This window comes from Triticum aestivum, chromosome 7A, assembly GCF_018294505.1.
Source record: "Triticum aestivum cultivar Chinese Spring chromosome 7A, IWGSC CS RefSeq v2.1, whole genome shotgun sequence".
NCBI lineage: Eukaryota > Viridiplantae > Streptophyta > Magnoliopsida > Poales > Poaceae > Triticum > Triticum aestivum.
This window is the reverse complement of record NC_057812.1, coordinates 713,265,398-713,284,948: the sequence shown is the minus strand read 5'-3', so window position 1 is coordinate 713,284,948 and position 19,551 is coordinate 713,265,398. Positions and strand designations below refer to the sequence as shown.

General features: G+C 44.6%; 1 protein-coding gene across 1 annotated transcript; it reads right to left on the bottom strand.

The window, feature by feature from the left end:
* Window positions 1–1,216: 1,216 nt before the first annotated feature.
* Window positions 1,217–2,760, bottom strand: LOC123153833 (uncharacterized). Its single transcript, XM_044572759.1, has 3 exons — window positions 2,543–2,760; window positions 2,291–2,443; window positions 1,217–1,768 (listed from the first exon to the last, which is right to left on the bottom strand). Exons 1-3 carry the CDS (start codon window positions 2,612–2,614, stop codon window positions 1,217–1,219), a joined length of 777 nt encoding a protein of 258 aa, XP_044428694.1. The 5' UTR covers window positions 2,615–2,760.
* Window positions 2,761–19,551: the final 16,791 nt, after the last annotated feature.

Sequence of the window (19,551 nt, the reverse complement as noted above, 5' to 3'; positions counted from 1 at the left end):
GAGATCGCGCGCTGGTTCCCCAGTATCGCGATGCTCAGGAACCACGCCCGCGGCCTCGTGAAGGTGATGACGGTTGCTGAAAAGTAGCGCGCCTTCCCTGCCGGCCGCACCATCCCGGCGCCAACCATTCTGCTCTGGGCGATGCGCGAGGTGCAGCGCTCCCCCGACCCCAGGCAGCGCGCCAGATGGTGGATGTACCGCTCATCCACCACGCCACCGGCCGCCGCGTACGACGTCACCGAAGCCGTCCTCGCTGTCCCAGCCCCAATCAACAACGCCTACTGGGAGTGGCGCAATCCATGGGTCCTTGGGCCCTCTGATGACTCTGAGGGCGAGTCTTCTGACGACGAGTCCACTGACGACGAGTCCAGTGGCGAGCCCTCTGATGATTCTGACGACGAGGTGGATGAGGTAGTCGTCCTCTCCAACGACGAGCCTGAACTGCAGATGCTGGCTCCTGTCCTCGATGCCGTGGAGGGGGATAGGAACCGCCCAATCCACGTGGATGCGCTGCCAGAGGTGGACGATCTCCTAGACGGTGTCGTCGTGAAGCAAGAACAAGATGGCGGTGAGGATGATGTGCTGGAGCCGGCGCCGGGCAAGAAGAAGAGGGCGGCCGTGACTGCGGTGCGCCGCTCGCACCGCCTGAAGATGCTGAAGAAGGAGGAGTGAACTGCTGCACTAATATTCAGTTTCGTCAGTCCTGAACTTTCTTAAGTGCAGTAAGTTCCTAGGTTCAGTTTCGTCAGGCACTATCTACTAGTAGTTCATCTTTATGTCAGGCACTATCTAATAGTAGTTGCTATCTATGTCAGACTATGAATGGCACTACTATCTATCTATGTCAGACTATCTATGTTAAGTTATTTGTCAGACTATCTAAGCTAATTGCTATATATGTTACTTGCTACTTCCAACTATGTCACTACTATCAGTTATCACACATGATATAAGCAGAGTAAAACAACCTCATCATAGATAAAACATTCTTACTTACTTAACTTAGCATGAGTACTTAGCATAGTAGGTCTTAACATAATAGTCATTACATCATAGATAAAACCAAGTAGTTCTTAAACCATAGCAATACCTCCCTCCCTCATACCATTCTGAAAGCACATGAAACTTTCCCAAAATATACACCTAACATGCATGACATTCCAAGGCCGGCTATATATATAGGCCTACTAATTACTTAACCCACAAACCAACCACTTCACTCATTCATAATTGCCTTGATCCTCTCCACCTTAGCTTTGCTGTCATGCCCAGCATTGAGCAGATCAGCAATAAGATACTCTAACTTCTTCTTCTCTTGCTTAAGTAGGTCCCTGTCCCCCTCCACTTCCTTCATGGCCTTCCTCATGTTCTGAATGATCTCTGCTTGGCTTTGAAGAATGCACCTTTGCTCCTTGGCAAGCTTCAGCTTTTCCATACTTAACTCAATCTTTGCCTGATCCTCAAGTTGTTTCTTCTTCTCAGCTAGTTCATTGATTGCCTGACTGGTATAGTCCATGTCATGAGACATATTGCCATCTTGGTAGTCAAATAGGTTGGATACATCTTCCACCAACTGGCTGTAGTTGTTTGACAGGAAATCAATTTCCTTCTGTAGCTTGGCCACCTCTTTCTCATGGGCTTGTTTGTCATTCACCCTGCCCAAGTTCTGCTCATGATACATGTCCCAAATCCTGGTTAGGCACCTTTGTAGAATCTCTGGCCAAGGACCATCCACCCACTCCACAACCCCACAGTTCACACCTTCATCCTACAGAAGCAATTATTTATAATTAAGCACAAAGCACTTAGTAACAAACTTAGTACAGAAACCAAAAGTCATAAAGTCATTTCATTTAACTGAAACCCTTTGTTTACATCAATATGCACCTGACTTAGCATCAGAGATAAATTCAGTTAACAGCTACATTTAGCAACAGAGATAAATTCAGTTAACAACTACATTTAGCAGTAGATATAAATTCATTTAACTCTGTTCTTTTTCAGTTAACACCTACTATGTTCTTTTTCAGTTAACACCTACTCTGTTCTTTTTCAGTTAACAACTATATTCTCACGTTCATAATACACTAAAGATATCTGCTTGTAGGTGTTATCAGGTTCAGTCATGTATTGAATTCAGTTAACTAAAGATCTACTTTCATATATAGCTTCCACATGCTGCAGCACACATCTCTGCACCACATGCTGCACCACACATCTCACATCTCCAGCAGCAAAACACATCACACATCTCCACCAGCAAAACAAGTTAGCGTTCAAGATTTAATACCTGCTGCATAGGACAACCCAGGAAACGCCTGCCAGTCAAAGAACCTTCAAAAGCCACCATCTTCTTCGGCCTCTGATGATGCATCATGCACGTCGGCTCAGATTCAGTGTAAGAACCACAGAAAGATGGTTCCACCACAGTGTCAGGGGTTTCCTGCAAAAGAAACTTCGAATCAAACCAAAAGCAAATTGGAATCTCCAATTTGGATGAACTAACCCTAACCCTAACTCTGTTCCACCATTATGCACTTACAAATAGCTGCTGATCCAATGAAACCATGTTGATGTCCTCGTCCGAGCTGTCCTCGTCATACCAGGATGGCATCCTCACCTTCGACCGGCAGCAATGGCCGCGGCGGCGACGGCGATAGGCTGACCTAGGTCAGAGGACCAGGGAGAGGGAGAGGGAGAGGATGGAGTGAGGACGAGTGAGAGCGAGCGAGGAGGAGGAGAATGAGCGGCTGAGCTCGCTCTCACTTATTGGCCCACCGACAGGCGCCGTTCCAACAGCGGACGGGCCGTTAACGGCCATCAACGCGCGGCGGCCGTCCGTTCGCCAGCGTGGCGACTGATTCGCGGGCCCAACCGGTCAGAAACGGGGTTAGCGCGGGCGAAGCGAGCGATTTCCCGAGTTGGTAGTTTTTTGCCACGGTTTAGTCCAAATTTGGTAGTTTTTCGCACAAAAACGTAGAGTGGTAGTTTTCTGTCACGTTTCCGGCAAATGTGGTAGTTTTTGGTTAAATACTCCGATAGTAGTAATACACATATTCATAGTGTTGAAGCCAAAAGATGCAGAGTTGATAATGATAGTGCAACTTATTTGTGGCACTGCCGTTTAGGTCATATCGGTGTAAAACGCATGAAGAAACTCCATACTGATGGGCTTTTGGAACCACTTGATTATGAAACACTTGGTATTTGCGAACCGTGCCTCATGGGCAAGATGACTAAAACACCATTCTCCGGTACTATGGAGAGAGCAACAGATTTGTTGGAAATCATACATACAGATGTATGTGGTCCGATGAATATTGAGGCTCGTGGCGGATATCGTTATTTTCTCACCTTCACAGATGATTTAAGCAGATACGGGTATATCTACTTAATGAAACATAAGTCTGAAACATTTGAAAAGTTCAAAGAATTTCAGAGTGAAGTTGAAAATCATCGTAACAAGAAAATAAAGTTTCTACGATCTGATCGTGGAGGAGAATATTTGAGTTACGAGTTTGGTGTACATTTGAAAAATTGTGGAATAGTTTCGCAACTCACGCCACCCGGAACACCACAGCGTAATGGTGTGTCTGAACGTCGTAATCGTACTTTACTAGATATGGTGCGATCTATGATGTCTCTTACTGATTTACCGCTATCGTTTTGGGGATACGCTCTAGAGACGGCCGCATTCACGTTAAATAGGGCACCATCAAAATCCGTTGAGACGATGCCTTATGAACTATGGTTTGGCAAGAAACCAAAGTTGTCGTTTCTGAAAGTTTGCGGCTGCGATGCTTATGTGAAAAAGCTTCAACCTGATAAGCTCGAACCCAAATCGGAGAAATGTGTCTTCATAGGTTACCCAAAGGAAACTATTGGATACACCTTCTATCACAGATCCGAAGGCAAGACTTTTGTTGCTAAATTCGGAAACTTTCTAGAGAAGGAGTTTCTCTCGAAAGAAGTGAGTGGGAGGAAAGTAGAACTTGACGAGGTAACTGTACCTGCTCCCTTATTGGAAAGTAATACATCACAGAAAACTATTTCAGTGACACCTACACCAGTCAGTGAGGAAGCTAATGATGATGATCATGAAACTTCAGATCAAGATACTACTGAACCTCGTAGATCAACCAGAGTGAGATCCGCGCCAGAGTGGTACGGTAATCCAGTTCTGGAAGTCATGCTACTAGATCATGATGAACCTACGAACTATGAAGAAGCGATGGTGAGCCCAGATTCCGCAAAATGGCTTGAAGCCATGAAATCTGAGATGGGATCCATGTATGAGAACAAAGTATGGACTTTGGTTGACTTGCCCGATGATCGGCAAGCAATTGAGAATAAATGGATCTTCAAGAAGAAGACTGACGATGACGGTAATATTACTGTCTACAAAGCTCGACTTGTCGCAAAAGGTTTTCGACAAGTTCAAGGGGTTGACTACGATGAGACCTTCTCACCCGTAGCAATGCTTAAGTCAGTCCGAATCATGTTAGCAATTGCCGCATTTTATGATTATGAAATTTGGCAAATGGATGTCAACACTTCATTCCTGAATGGATTTCTGGAAGAAGAGTTGTATATGATGCAACCGGAAGGTTTTGTCGATCCAAAGGGAGCTAACAAAGTGTGCAAGCTCCAGCGATCCATTTATGGACTGGTGCAAGCCTCTCGGAGTTGGAATAAACGTTTTGATAGTGTGATCAAAGCATTTGGTTTTACACAGACTTTCGGAGAAGCCTGTATTTACAAGAAAGTGAGTGGGAGCTCTGTAGCATTTCTGATATTATATGTGGATGACATATTACTGATTGGAAATGATATAGAAGATCTGGATAGCATAAAGGGATACTTGAATAAGAGTTTTTAAATGAAAGACCTCGGTGAAGCTGCTTACATATTAGGCATAAAGATCTATAGAGATAGATCAAGACGCTTAATTGGACTTTCACAAAGCACATACCTTGACAAAATTTTGAAACAGTTCAAAATGGATCAAGCAAAGAAAGGGTTCTTGCCTTTGTTACAAGGTGTGAAGTTGAGTCAGACTCAATGCCCGACCACTTCAGAAGATAGAGAGAAAATGAAAGACGTTCCCTATGCTTCAGCCATAGGCTCTATCATGTATGCAATGTTGTGTACCAGACCTGATGTGTGCCTTGCTATAAGTTTAGCAGGGAGGTACCAAAGTAATCCAGGAGTGGATCACTGGACAGCGGTCAAGAACATCCTGAAGTACCTGAAAAGGACTAAGGATATGTTTCTCGTATATGGAGGTGACAAAGAGCTCATTGTAAACGGTTACGTTCATGCAAGCTTTGACACTGACCCGGCGATTCTAAATCGCAAACCGGATACGTGTTTACATTAAACGGTGGAGCTGTCAGTTGGTGAAGTTCTAAACAAAGCGTCGTAGCGGGATCTACATGTGAAGCGGAGTACATAGCTGCTTCGGAAGCAGCAAATGAAGGAGTCTGGATGAAGGAGTTCATATCCGATCTAGGTGTCATACCTAGTGCATCGGGTCCAATGAAAATCTTTTGTGACAATACTGGTGCAATTGCCTTGGCAAAGGAATCCAGATTTCACAAGAGAACCAAGCACATCAAGAGACGCTTCAATTCTATCCGGGATCTAGTCCAGGTGGGAGACATAGAGATTTGCAAGATGCATACGGATCTGAATGTTGCAGACCCGTTGACTAAGCCTCTTCCACAAGCAAAACATGATCAGCACCAAGACTCCATGGGTGTTAGAATCATTACTGTGTAATCTAGATTATTGACTCTAGTGCAAGTGGGAGACTGAAGGAAATATGCCCTAGAGGCAATAATAAAGTCATTATTTATTTCCTTATATCATGATAAATGTTTATTATTCATGCTAGAATTGTATTAACCGGAAACATAATACATGTGTGAATACATAGACAAACAGAGTGTCACTAGTATGCCTCTACTTGACAAGCTCGTTAATCAAAGATGGTTATGTTTCCTAACCATGAACAAAGAGTTGTTATTTGATTAACGAGGTCACATCATTAGTTGAATGATCTGATTGACATGACCCATTCCATTAGCTTAGCACCCGATCGTTTAGTATGTTGCTATTGCTTTCTTCATGACTTATACATGTTCCTATGACTATGAGATTATGCAACTCCCGTTTGCCGGAGGAACACTTTGTGTCCTACCAAACGTCACAGCGTAAATGGGTGATTATAAAGGAGCTCTACAGGTGTCTCCAAAGGTAGATGTTGGGTTGGCGTATTTTGAGATTAGGATTTGTCACTCCGATCGTTGGAGAGGTATCTCTGGGCCCTCTCGGTAATGCACATCACATAAGCCTTGCAAGCATTACAACTAAAATGTTAGTTGTGAGATGATGTATTACGGAACGAGTAAAGAGACTTGCCGGTAACGAGATTGAACTAGGTATTGGATACCGACGATCGAATCTCGGGCAAGTAACATACTGATGACAAAGGGAACAACGTATGTTGTTATGCGGTCTGACCGATAAAGATCTTCGTAGAATATGTAGGAGCCAATATGGGCATCCAGGTCCCGCTATTAGTTATTGACCGGAGATTTGTCTCAGTCATGTCTACATTGTTCTCGAACCGTAGGGTCCGCACGCTTAACGTTACGATGACAGTTATTATAAGTTTATGCATGTTGATGTACCGAAGTTAGTTCGGAGTCCCGGATGTAATCACGGACATGACGAGGAGTCTCTAAATGGTCGAGACATAAAGATAGATATATTGGAAGCCTATGTTTGGATATCGGAAGTGTTCCGGGTGAAATCGGGATTTTACCGGAGTACCGGGAGGTTACCGGAACCCCCCGGGAGCTATATGGGCCTTAGTGGGCTTTAGTGGAAAGGAGAAAGGGGCAGCCCAAGGTGGGCCGCGCGCCTCCCCCCTCCCCTAGTCCTATTAGGACAAGGAGAGGTGGCCGGCCCCCTCTCTCTCTTCCCCCCTCAAGGAATCCTATTCCAACTAGGATTGGGGGGGAGTCCTACTCCTGGTAGGAGTAGGACTCCTCCTGCGCCCACCTCCTGGCCGGCCGCACCCCTCCCCTTGGCTCCTTTATATACGGAGGCAGGGGGCACCCTAGGACACACAAGTTGATCCTCGTGATCGTTCCTTAGCCGTGTGCGGTGCCCCCTGCCACCATATTCCACCTCGATCATATCGTTGTAGTGCTTAGGTGAAGCCCTGCGTCGGTAGAACATCATCATCGTCATCACGCCGTCATGCTGACGGAACTCATCCTCGAAGCTTTGCTAGATCGGAGCCCGGGGAGCGTCATCGAGCTGTACGTGTGCTAAGAACTCGAAGGTGCCGGAGTAACGGTGCTTGGATCGGTCAGATCGGGAAGAAGACGTACGACTACTTCCTCTATGTTGTGTCAACGCTTCCGTTGCGATCTACAAGGGTACGTAGATCATACTCTCCCCTCTCGTTGCTATGCATCACCATGATCTTGCGTGTGCGTAGGAATTTTTTTGAAATTACTACGAAACCCAACAGCACAGCCTTGTTCTTCCCATCAAATTTTGCTTTTCCATCAAACTTGCCCTTGTTCTTGAACTTGTGGGGCTGGAAGTTCTGCTTCTGTACCACATTGGCACTAGATCCTCCCTCAATACCTCGAGCACGTGTGTCCTTTGCTCTCGCCTTTTCTTCTACATCAAGAGTGCCAATGAGATCCGGGACGGAAAACTCCTGCCTCTTATGCTTCAGCAAGGTAGCAAAGTTCCTCCATGAAGGAGGAAGCTTAGTGATGATACCTCCGGCAACAAACTTGTCCGGTAGCATACAACTGAAGTGCTCAAGTTCTCTAGCAAATGACTGTATCTCATGAGCTTGCTCAACCACGGAGCGCTCTGCAGTCATCCTGTAATCATAGAATTGCTCCATGATGTACAGCTCAGTGCCAGCATCCGAGTGAAGGAAATATGCCCTAGAGGCAATAATAAAGTCATTATTTATTTCCTTATATCTTGATAAATGTTTATTATTCATGCTAGAATTGTATTAACCGGAAACATAATACATGTGTGAATACATAGACAAACAGAGTGTCACTAGTATGCCTCTACTTGACTAGCTCGTTAATCAAAGATGGTTATGTTTCCTAACCATGAACAAAGAGTTGTTATTTGATTAACGAGGTCACATCATTAGTTGAATGATCTGATTGACATGACCCATTCCATTAGCTTAGCACCCGATCGTTTGGTATGTTGCTATTGCTTTCTTCATGACTTATACATGTTCCTATGACTATGAGATTATGCAACTCCCGTTTGCCGGAGGAACACTTTGTGTGCTACCAAACGTCACAACGTAAATGGGTGATTATAAATGAGCTCTACAGGTGTCTCCAAAGGTAGATGTTGGGTTGGCGTATTTCGAGATTAGGATTTGTCACTCCGATCGTCGGAGAGGTATCTCTGGGCCCTCTCGGTAATGCACATCACATAAGCCTTGCAAGCATTACAACTAAAATGTTAGTTGTGAGATGATGTATTACGGAACGAGTAAAGAGACTTGCCGGTAACGAGATTGAACTAGGTATTGGATACCGACGATCGAATCTCGGGCAAGTAACATACCGATGACAAAGGGAACAACGTATGTTGTTATGCGGTCTGACCGATAAAGATCTTCGTAGAATATGTAGGAGCCAATATGGGCATCCAGGTCCCGCTATTGGTTATTGACCGGAGATTTGTCTCAGTCATGTCTACATTGTTCTCGAACCGTAGGGTCCGCACGCTTAACGTTACAATGACAGTTATTATAAGTTTATGCATGTTGATGTACCGGAGTTAGTTCGGAGTCCCGGATGTGATCACGGACATGACGAGGAGTCTCGAAATGGTCGAGACATAAAGATTGATATATTGGAAGCCTATGTTTCGATATCGGAAGTGTTCCGGGTGAAATCGGGATTTTACCGGAGTACCGGGAGGTTACCGGAACCCCCCGGGAGCTATATGGGCCTTAGTGGGCTTTAGTGGAAAGGAGAAAGGGGCAGCCCAAGGTGGGCCGCGCGCCTCCCCCCTCCCCTAGTCCTATTAGGACAAGGAGAGGTGGCCGGCCCCCTCTCTCTCTCTTCCCCCCTCAAGGAATCCTATTCCAACTAGGATTGGGGGGAGTCCTACTCCCGGTAGGAGTAGGACTCCTCCTGCGCCCACCTCCTGGCCGGCCGCACCCCTCCCCTTGGATCCTTTATATACGGAGGCAGGGGGCACCCTAGAACACACAAGTTGATCCTCGTGATCATTCCTTAGCCGTGTGCGGTGCCCCCTGCCACCATAATCCACCTCGATCATATCGTTGTAGTGCTTAGGCGAAGCCCTGCGTCGGTAGAACATCATCATCGTCATCACACCATCATGCTGACGGAACTCATCCCCGAAGCTTTGCTGGATCGGAGCCCGGGGAGCGTCATCGAGCTGTACATGTGCTAAGAACTTGGAGGTGCCGGAGTAACGGTGCTTCGATCGGTCAGATCGGGAAGAAGACGTACGACTACTTCCTCTACATTGTGTCAACGCTTCCGTTGCGATCTACAAGGGTACGTAGATCATACTCTCCCCTCTCGTTGCTATGCATCACCATGATCTTGCGTGTGCGTAGGATTTTTTTTGAAATTACTACGAAACCAAACAGTGGCATCCGAGCCTAGGTTTTATGGTTTGATATTATATGCACGAGTAGAACACAAGTGAGTTGTGGACGATATAAGTCATACTTCCTACCAGCATGTCATACTTTGGTTCGGCGGTATTGTTGGACGAGACGACCCGGACCGACATTACGCGTACGCTTACGCGAGACCGGTTCTCCCGACGTGCTTTGCACATAGGTGGCTTGTGGGCGACAGTCTCTCCAACTTTAGTTGAACCGAGTGTGGCTAGGCCCGGTCCTTGCGAAGGTTAAAACGGAGTCAAATTGACAAACTATCGTTGTGGTTTTGATGCGTAGGTGAGATTGGTTCTTGCTTAAGCCCGTAGCAGCCACGTAAAACTTGCAACAACAAAGTAGAGGACGTCTAACTTGTTTTTGCAGGGCATGTTGTGATGTGATATGGTCAAGACATGATGCTGAATTTTATTGTATGAGATGATCATGTTTTGTAACCGAGTTATCGGCAACTGGCAGGAGCCATATGGTTGTCGCTTTATTGTATGCAATGCAATCGCGATGTAATGCTTTACTTTATCACTAAGCGGTAGCGATAGTCGTGGAAGCATAAGATTGGCGAGACGACAACGATGCTACGATGGAGATCAAGGTGTCGCGCCGGTGACGATGGTGATCATGACGGTGCTTCGGAGATGGAGATCACAGGCACAAGATGATGATGGCCATATCATATCACTTATATTGATTGCATGTGATGTTTATCTTTTATGCATCTTATCTTGCTTTGATTGACGGTAGCATTATAAGATGATCTCTCACTAAATTATCAAGAAGTGTTCTCCCTGAGTATGCACCGTTGCGAAAGTTCTTCGTGCTGAGACACCACGTGATGATCGGGTGTGATAGGCTCTACGTTCAAATACAACGGGTGCAAAACAGTTGCACACGCGGAATACTCAGGTTATACTTGACGAGCCAAGCATATACAGATATGGCCTCGGAACACGGAGACCGAAAGGTCGAGCGTGAATCATATAGTAGATATGATCAACATAGTGATGTTCACCAATGAAACTACTCCATCTCACGTGATGATCGGACATGGTTTAGTTGATTTGGATCACGTGATCACTTAGAGGATTAGAGGGATGTCTATCTAAGTGGGAGTTCTTAAGTAATATGATTAATTGAACTTAAATTTATCATGAACTTAGTACCTGATAGTATCTTGCTTGTTTATGTTTGATTGTAGATAGATGGCTCGTGTTGTTGTTCCGTTGAATTTTAATGCGTTCCTTGAGAAAGCAAAGTTGAAAGATGATGGTAGCAATTACACGGACTGGGTCCGTAACTTGAGGATTATCCTCATTGCTGCACAGAAGAATTACGTCCTGGAAGCACCGCTGGGTGCCAGGCCTGCTGCTGGAGCAACACCAGATGTTATGAACGTCTGGCAGAGCAAAGCTGATGACTACTCGATAGTTCAGTGTGCCATGCTTTACGGCTTAGAATCGGGACTTCAACGACGTTTTGAACGTCATGGAGCATATGAGATGTTCCAGGAGTTGAAGTTAATATTTCAAGCAAATGCCCGGATTGAGAGATATGAAGTCTCCAATAAGTTCTATAGCTGCAAGATGGAGGAGAACAGTTCTGTCAGTGAGCATATACTCAAAATGTCTGGGTATAATAATCACTTGATTCAATGGGAGTTAATCTTCCAGATGATTGCGTCATTGACAGAATTCTCCAATCACTGCCACCAAGCTACAAGAGCTTCGTGATGAACTATAATATGCAAGGGATGAACAAGACTATTCCCGAGCTCTTCGCAATGCTGAAAGCTGCGGAGGTAGAAATCAAAAAGGAGCATCAAGTGTTGATGGTCAACAAGACCACTAGTTTCAAGAAAAAGGGCAAAGGGAAGAAGAAGGGGAACTTCAAGAAGAACGGCAAGCAAGTTGCTGCTCAAGAGAAGAAACCCAAGTCTGGACCTAAGCCTGAAACTGAGTGCTTCTACTGCAAGCAGACTGGTCACTGGAAGCGGAACTGCCCCAAGTATTTGGCGGATAAGAAGGATGGCAAGGTGAACAAAGGTATATGTGATATACATGTTATTGATGTGTACCTTACTAATGCTCGCAGTAGCACCTGGGTATTTGATACTGGTTCTGTTGCTAATATTTGCAACTCGAAACAGGGACTACGGATTAAGCGAAGATTGGCTAAGGACGAGGTGACGATGCGCGTGGGAAACGGTTCCAAAGTCGATGTGATCGCGGTCGGCACGCTACCTCTACATCTACCTTCGGGATTAGTATTAGACCTAAATAATTGTTATTTGGTGCCAGCGTTGAGCATGAACATTATATCTGGATCTTGTTTAATGCGAGACGGTTATTCATTTAAATCAGAGAATAATGGTTGTTCTATTTATATGAGTAATATCTTTTATGGTCATGCACCCTTGAAGAGTGGTCTATTCTTATTGAATCTCGATAGTAGTAATACACATATTCATAATGTTGAAGCCAAAAGATGCAGAGTTGATAATGATAGTGCAACTTATTTGTGGCACTGCCGTTTAGGTCATATCGGTGTAAAGCGCATGAAGAAACTCCATACTGATGGACTTTTGGAACCACTTGATTATGAATCACTTGGTACTTGCGAACCGTGCCTCATGGGCAAGATGACTAAAACACCGTTCTCCGGTACTATGGAGAGAGCAACAGATTTGTTGGAAATCATACATACAGATGTATGTGGTCCGATGAATATTGAGGCTCGTGGCGGATATCGTTATTTTCTCACCTTCACAGATGATTTAAGCAGATATGGGTATATCTACTTAATGAAACATAAGTCTGAAACATTTGAAAAGTTCAAAGAATTTCAGAGTGAAGTTGAAAATCATCGTAACAAGAAAATAAAGTTTCTACGATCTGATCGTGGAGGAGAATATTTGAGTTACGAGTTTGGTGTACATTTGAAAAATTGTGGAATAGTTTCGCAACTCACGCCACCCGGAACACCACAGCGTAATGGTGTGTCCGAACGTCGTAATCGTACTTTACTAGATATGGTGCGATCTATGATGTCTCTTACTGATTTACCGCTATCGTTTTGGGGATACGCTCTAGAGACGGCCGCATTCACGTTAAATAGGGCACCATCAAAATCCGTTGAGACGACGCCTTATGAACTGTGGTTTGGCAAGAAACCAAAGTTGTCGTTTCTAAAGTTTGGGGCTGCGATGCTTATGTGAAAAAGCTTCAACCTGATAAGCTCGAACCCAAATCGGAGAAATGTGTCTTCATAGGATATCCAAAGGAAACTATTGGATACACCTTCTATCACAGATCCGAAGGCAAGACTTTTGTTGCTAAATTCGGAAACTTTCTAGAGAAGGAGTTTCTCTCGAAAGAAGTGAGTGGGAGGAAAGTAGAACTTGACGAGGTAACTGTACCTGCTCCCTTATTGGAAAGTAGTACATCACAGAAAACTGTTTCAGTGACACCTACACCAGTTAGTGAGGAAGCTAATGATGATGATCATGAAACTTCAGATCAAGATACTACTGAACCTCGTAGATCAACCAGAGTGAGATCCGCGCCAGAGTGGTACGGTAATCCAGTTCTGGAAGTCATGCTACTAGATCATGATGAACCTACGAACTATGAAGAAGCGATGGTGAGCCCAGATTCCGCAAAATGGCTTGAAGCCATGAAATCTGAGATGGGATCCATGTATGAGAACAAAGTATGGACTTTGGTTGACTTGCCCGATGATCGGCAAGCAATTGAGAATAAATGGATCTTCAAGAAGAAGACTGACGCTGACGGTAATATTACTGTCTACAAAGCTCGACTTGTCGCAAAAGGTTTTCGACAAGTTCAAGGGGTTGACTACGATGAGACCTTCTCACCCGTAGCGATGCTTAAGTCTGTCCGAATCATGTTAGCAATTGCCGCATTTTATGATTATGAAATTTGGCAGATGGATGTCAAAACTGCATTCCTGAATGGATTTCTGGAAGAAGAGTTGTATATGATGCAACCGGAAGGTTTTGTCGATCCAAAGGGAGCTAACAAAGTGTGCAAGCTCCAGCGATCCATTTATGGACTGGTGCAAGCCTCTCGGAGTTGGAATAAACGCTTTGATAGTGTGATCAAAGCATTTGGTTTTATACAGACTTTCGGAGAAGCCTGTATTTACAAGAAAGTGAGTGGGAGCTCTGTAGCATTTCTGATATTATATGTGGATGACATATTACTGATTGGAAATGATATAGAATTTCTGGATAGCATAAAGGGATACTTGAATAAGAGTTTTTCAATGAAAGACCTCGGTGAAGCTGCTTACATATTAGGCATAAAGATCTATAGAGATAGATCAAGACGCTTAATTGGACTTTCACAAAGCACATACCTTGACAAATTTTGAAAAAGTTCAAAATGGATCAAGCAAAGAAAGGGTTCTTGCCTGTGTTACAAGGTGTGAAGTTGAGTCAGACTCAATGCCCGACCACTGCAGAAGATAGAGAGAAAATGAAAGATGTTCCCTATGCTTCAGCCATAGGCTCTATCATGTATGCAATGCTGTGTACCAGACCTGATGTGTGCCTTGCTATAAGTTTAGCAGGGAGGTACCAAAGTAATCCAGGAGTGGATCACTGGACAGCGGTCAAGAACATCCTGAAGTACCTGAAAAGGACTAAGGATATGTTTCTCGTATATGGAGGTGACAAAGAGCTCATCGTAAACGGTTACGTTGATGCAAGCTTTGACACTGATCCGGACGATTCTAAATCGCAAACCGGATACGTGTTTACATTAAACGGTGGAGCTGTCAGTTGGTGCAGTTCTAAACAAAGCGTCGTAGCGGGATCTACATGTGAAGCGGAGTACATAGCTGCTTCGGAAGCAGCAAATGAAGGAGTCTGGATGAAGGAGTTCATATCCGATCTAGGTGTCATACCTAGTGCATCGGGTCCAATGAAAATCTTTTGTGACAATACTGGTGCAATTGCCTTGGCAAAGGAATCCAGATTTCACAAGAGAACCAAGCACATCAAGAGACGCTTCAATTCCATCCGGGATCTAGTCCAGGTGGGAGACATAGAGATTTGCAAGATACATACGGATCTGAATGTTGCAGACCCGTTGACTAAGCCTCTTCCACGAGCAAAACATGATCAGCACCAAGACTCCATGGGTGTTAGAATCATTACTGTGTAATCTAGATTATTGACTCTAGTGCAAGTGGGAGACTGAAGGAAATATGCCCTAGAGGCAATAATAAAGTTATTATTTATTTCCTTATATCATGATAAATGTTTATTATTCATGCTAGAATTGTATTAACCGGAAACATAATACATGTGTGAATACATAGACAAACAGAGTGTCACTAGTATGCCTCTACTTGACTAGCTCGTTAATCAAAGATGGTTATGTTTCCTAACCATGAACAAAGAGTTGTTATTTGATTAACGAGGTCACATCATTAGTTGAATGATCTGATTGACATGACCCATTCCATTAGCTTAGCACCCGATCGTTTAGTATGTTGCTATTGCTTTCTTCATGACTTATACATGTTCCTATGACTATGAGATTATGCAACTCCCGTTTGCCGGAGGAACACTTTGTGTGCTACCAAACGTCACAACGTAAATGGGTGATTATAAAGGAGCTCTACAGGTGTCTCCAAAGGTAGATGTTGGGTTGGCGTATTTCGAGATTAGGATTTGTCACTCCGATTGTCGGAGAGGTATCTCTGGGCCCTCTCGGTAATGCACATCACATAAGCCTTGCAAGCATTACAACTAAATGTTAGTTGTGAGATGATGTATTACGGAACGAGTAAAGAGACTTGCCGGTAACGAGATTGAACTAGGTATTGGATACCGACGATCGAATCTCGGGCAAGTAACATACCGATGACAAAGGGAACAACGTATGTTGTTATGCGGTCTGACCGATAAAGATCTTCGTAGAATATGTAGGAGCCAATATGGGCATCCAGGTCCCGCTATTGGTTATTGACCGGAGATTGTCTCAGTCATGTCTACATTGTTCTCGAACCGTAGGGTCCGCACGCTTAACGTTACGATGACAGTTATTATGAGTTTATGCATTTTGATGTACCGAAGTTAGTTCGGAGTCCCGGATGTGATCACGGACATGACGAGGAGTCTCGAAATGGTCGAGACATAAAGATTGATATATTGGAAGCCTATGTTTCGATATCGGAAGTGTTCCGGGTGAAATCGGGATTTTACCGGAGTACCGGGAGGTTACCGGAACCCCCCGGGAGCTATATGGGCCTTAGTGGGCTTTAGTGGAAAGGAGAAAGGGGCAGCCCAAGGTGGGCCGCACGCCTCCCCCCTCCCCTAGTCCTATTAGGACAAGGAGAGGTGGCCGGCCCCCTTTCTCTCTTCCCCCCTCAAGGAATCCTATTCCAACTAGGATTGGGGGGAGTCCTACTCCCGGTAGGAGTAGGACTCCTCCTGCGCCCACCTCCTGGCAGGCCGCACCCCTCCCCTTGGCTCCTTTATATACGGAGGCAGGGGGCACCCTAGAACACACAAGTTGATCCTCGTGATCGTTCCTTAGCCGTGTGCGGTGCCCCCTGCCACCATATTCCACCTCGATCATATCGTTGTAGTGCTTAGGCGAAGCCCTGCATCCGTAGAACATCATCATCGTCATCACGATGTCGTGCTGACGGAACTCCTCCCCGAAGCTTTGCTGGATCGGAGCCCGGGGAGCGTCATCGAGTTGTACGTGTGCTAAGAACTCGGAGGTGCCGGAGTAACGGTGCTTGGATCGGTCAGATCGGGAAGAAGACGTACGACTACTTCCTCTACGTTGTGTCAACGCTTCCGTTGCGATCTACAAGGGTACGTAGATCATACTCTCCCCTCTCGTTGCTATGCATCACCATGATCTTGCGTGTGCGTAGGAAATTTTTTGAAATTACTACGAAACCAAACAGTGGCATCCGAGCGTAGGTTTTATGGTTTGATGTTATATGCACAAGTAGAACACAAGTGAGTTGTGGACGATATAAGTCATACTGCCTACCAGCATGTCATACTTTGGTTCGGCGGTATTGTTGGACGAGACGACCCGGACCGACATTACGCGTACGCTTACGCGAGACCGGTTCTCCCGACGTGCTTTGCACATAGGTGGCTTGCGGGCGACAGTCTCTCCAACTTTAGTTGAACCGAGTGTGGCTACGCCCGGTCCTTGCGAAGGTTAAAACGGAGTCAATTGACAAACTATCGTTGTGGTTTTGATGCGTAGGTGAGATTGGTTCTTGCTTAAGCCCGTAGCAGCCACGTAAAACTTGCAACAACAAAGTAGAGGACGTCTAACTTGTTTTTGCAGGGCATGTTGTGATGTGATATGGTCAAGACATGATGCTGAATTTTATTGTATGAGATGATCATGTTTTGTAACCGAGTTATCGGCAACTGGCAGGAGCCATATGGTTGTCGCTTTATTGTATGCAATGCAATCGCGATGTAATGCTTTACTTTATCACTAAGCGGTAGCGATAGTCGTGGAAGCATAAGATTGGCGAGACGACAACGATGCTACGATGGAGATCAAGGTGTCGCGCCGGTGACGATGGTGATCATGACGGTGCTTCGGAGATGGAGATCACAGGCACAAGATGATGATGGCCATATCATATCACTTATATTGATTGCATGTGATGTTTATCTTTTATGCATCTTATCTTGCTTTGATTGACGGTAGCATTATAAGATGATCTCTCACTAAATTATCAAGAAGTGTTCTCCCTGAGTATGCACCGTTGCGAAAGTTCTTCGTGCTGAGACACCACGTGATGATCGGGTGTGATAGGCTCTACGTTCAAATACAACGGGTGCAAAACAGTTGCACACGCGGAATACTCAGGTTATACTTGACGAGCCAAGCATATACAGATATGGCCTCGGAACACGGAGACCGAAAGGTCGAGCGTGAATCATATAGTAGATATGATCAACATAGTGATGTTCACCAATGAAACTACTCCATCTCACGTGATGATCGGACATGGTTTAGTTGATTTGGATCACGTGATCACTTAGAGGATTAGAGGGATGTCTATCTAAGTGGGAGTTCTTAAGTAATATGATTAATTGAACTTAAATTTATCATGAACTTAGTACCTGATAGTATCTTGCTTGTTTATGTTTGATTGTAGATAGATGGCTCGTGCTGTTGTTCCGTTGAATTTTAATGCGTTCCTTGAGAAAGCAAAGTTGAAAGATGATGGTAGCAATTACACGGACTGGGTCCGTAACTTGAGGATTATCCTCATTGCTGCACAGAAGAATTACGTCCTGGAAGCACCGCTGGGTGCCAGGCCTGCTGCTGGAGCAACACCAGATGTTATGAACGTCTGGCAGAGCAAAGCTGATGACTACTCGATAGTTCAGTGTGCCATGCTTTACGGCTTAGAATCGGGACTTCAACGACGTTTTGAACGTCATGGAGCATATGAGATGTTCCAGGAGTTGAAGTTAATATTTCAAGCAAATGCCCGGATTGAGAGATATGAAGTCTCCAATAAGTTCTATAGCTGCAAGATGGAGGAGAACAGTTCTGTCAGTGAGCATATACTCAAAATGTCTGGGTATAATAATCACTTGATTCAATGGGAGTTAATCTTCCAGATGATTGCGTCATTGACAGAATTCTCCAATCACTGCCACCAAGCTACAAGAGCTTCGTGATGAACTATAATATGCAAGGGATGAACAAGACTATTCCCGAGCTCTTCGCAATGCTGAAAGCTGCGGAGGTAGAAATCAAAAAGGAGCATCAAGTGTTGATGGTCAACAAGACCACTAGTTTCAAGAAAAAGGGCAAAGGGAAGAAGAAGGGAAACTTCAAGAAGAACGGCAAGCAAGTTGCTGCTCAAGAGAAGAAACCCAAGTCTGGACCTAAGCCTGAAACTGAGTGCTTCTACTGCAAGCAGACTGGTCACTGGAAGCGGAACTGCCCCAAGTATTTGGCGGATAAGAAGGATGGCAAGGTGAACAAAGGTATATGTGATATACATGTTATTGATGTGTACCTTACTAATGCTCGCAGTAGCACCTGGGTATTGATACTGGTTCTGTTGCTAATATTTGCAACTCGAAACAGGGACTACGGATTAAGCGAAGATTGGCTAAGGACGAGGTGACGATGCGCGTGGGAAACGGTTCCAAAGTCGATGTGATCGCGGTCGGCACGCTACCTCTACATCTACCTTCGGGATTAATATTAGACCTAAATAATTGTTATTTGGTGCCAGCGTTGAGCATGAACATTATATCTGGATCTTGTTTAATGCGAGACGGTTATTCATTTAAATCAGAGAATAATGGTTGTTCTATTTATATGAGTAATATCTTTTATGGTCATGCACCCTTGAAGAGTGGTCTATTCTTATTGAATCTCGATAGTAGTAATACACATATTCATAATGTTGAAGCCAAAAGATGCAGAGTTGATAATGATAGTGCAACTTATTTGTGGCACTGCCGTTTAGGTCATATCGGTGTAAAGCGCATGAAGAAACTCCATACTGATGGGCTTTTGGAACCACTTGATTATGAATCACTTGGTACTTGCGAACCGTGCCTCATGGGCAAGATGACTAAAACACCGTTCTCCGGTACTATGGAGAGAGCAACAGATTTGTTGGAAATCATACATACAGATGTATGTGGTCCGATGAATATTGAGGCTCGTGGCGGATATCGTTATTTTCTCACCTTCACAGATGATTTAAGCAGATATGGGTATATCTACTTAATGAAACATAAGTCTGAAACATTTGAAAAGTTCAAAGAATTTCAGAGT

Excerpts from the sequence above, each read along its gene's own strand:
- LOC123153833 (XM_044572759.1), bottom strand. The coding sequence starts at position 2,614 with ATGCCATCCTGGTATGACGAGGACAGCTCGGACGAGGACATCAACATG. Across the intron at positions 2,444-2,542 it reads CATTGGATCAGCAGCTATTT|GAAACCCCTGACACTGTGGT; the intron begins GTAAGTGCATAA and ends TTTCTTTTGCAG. Across the intron at positions 1,769-2,290 it reads TGGGTTGTCCTATGCAGCAG|GATGAAGGTGTGAACTGTGG; the intron begins GTATTAAATCTT and ends TTGCTTCTGTAG.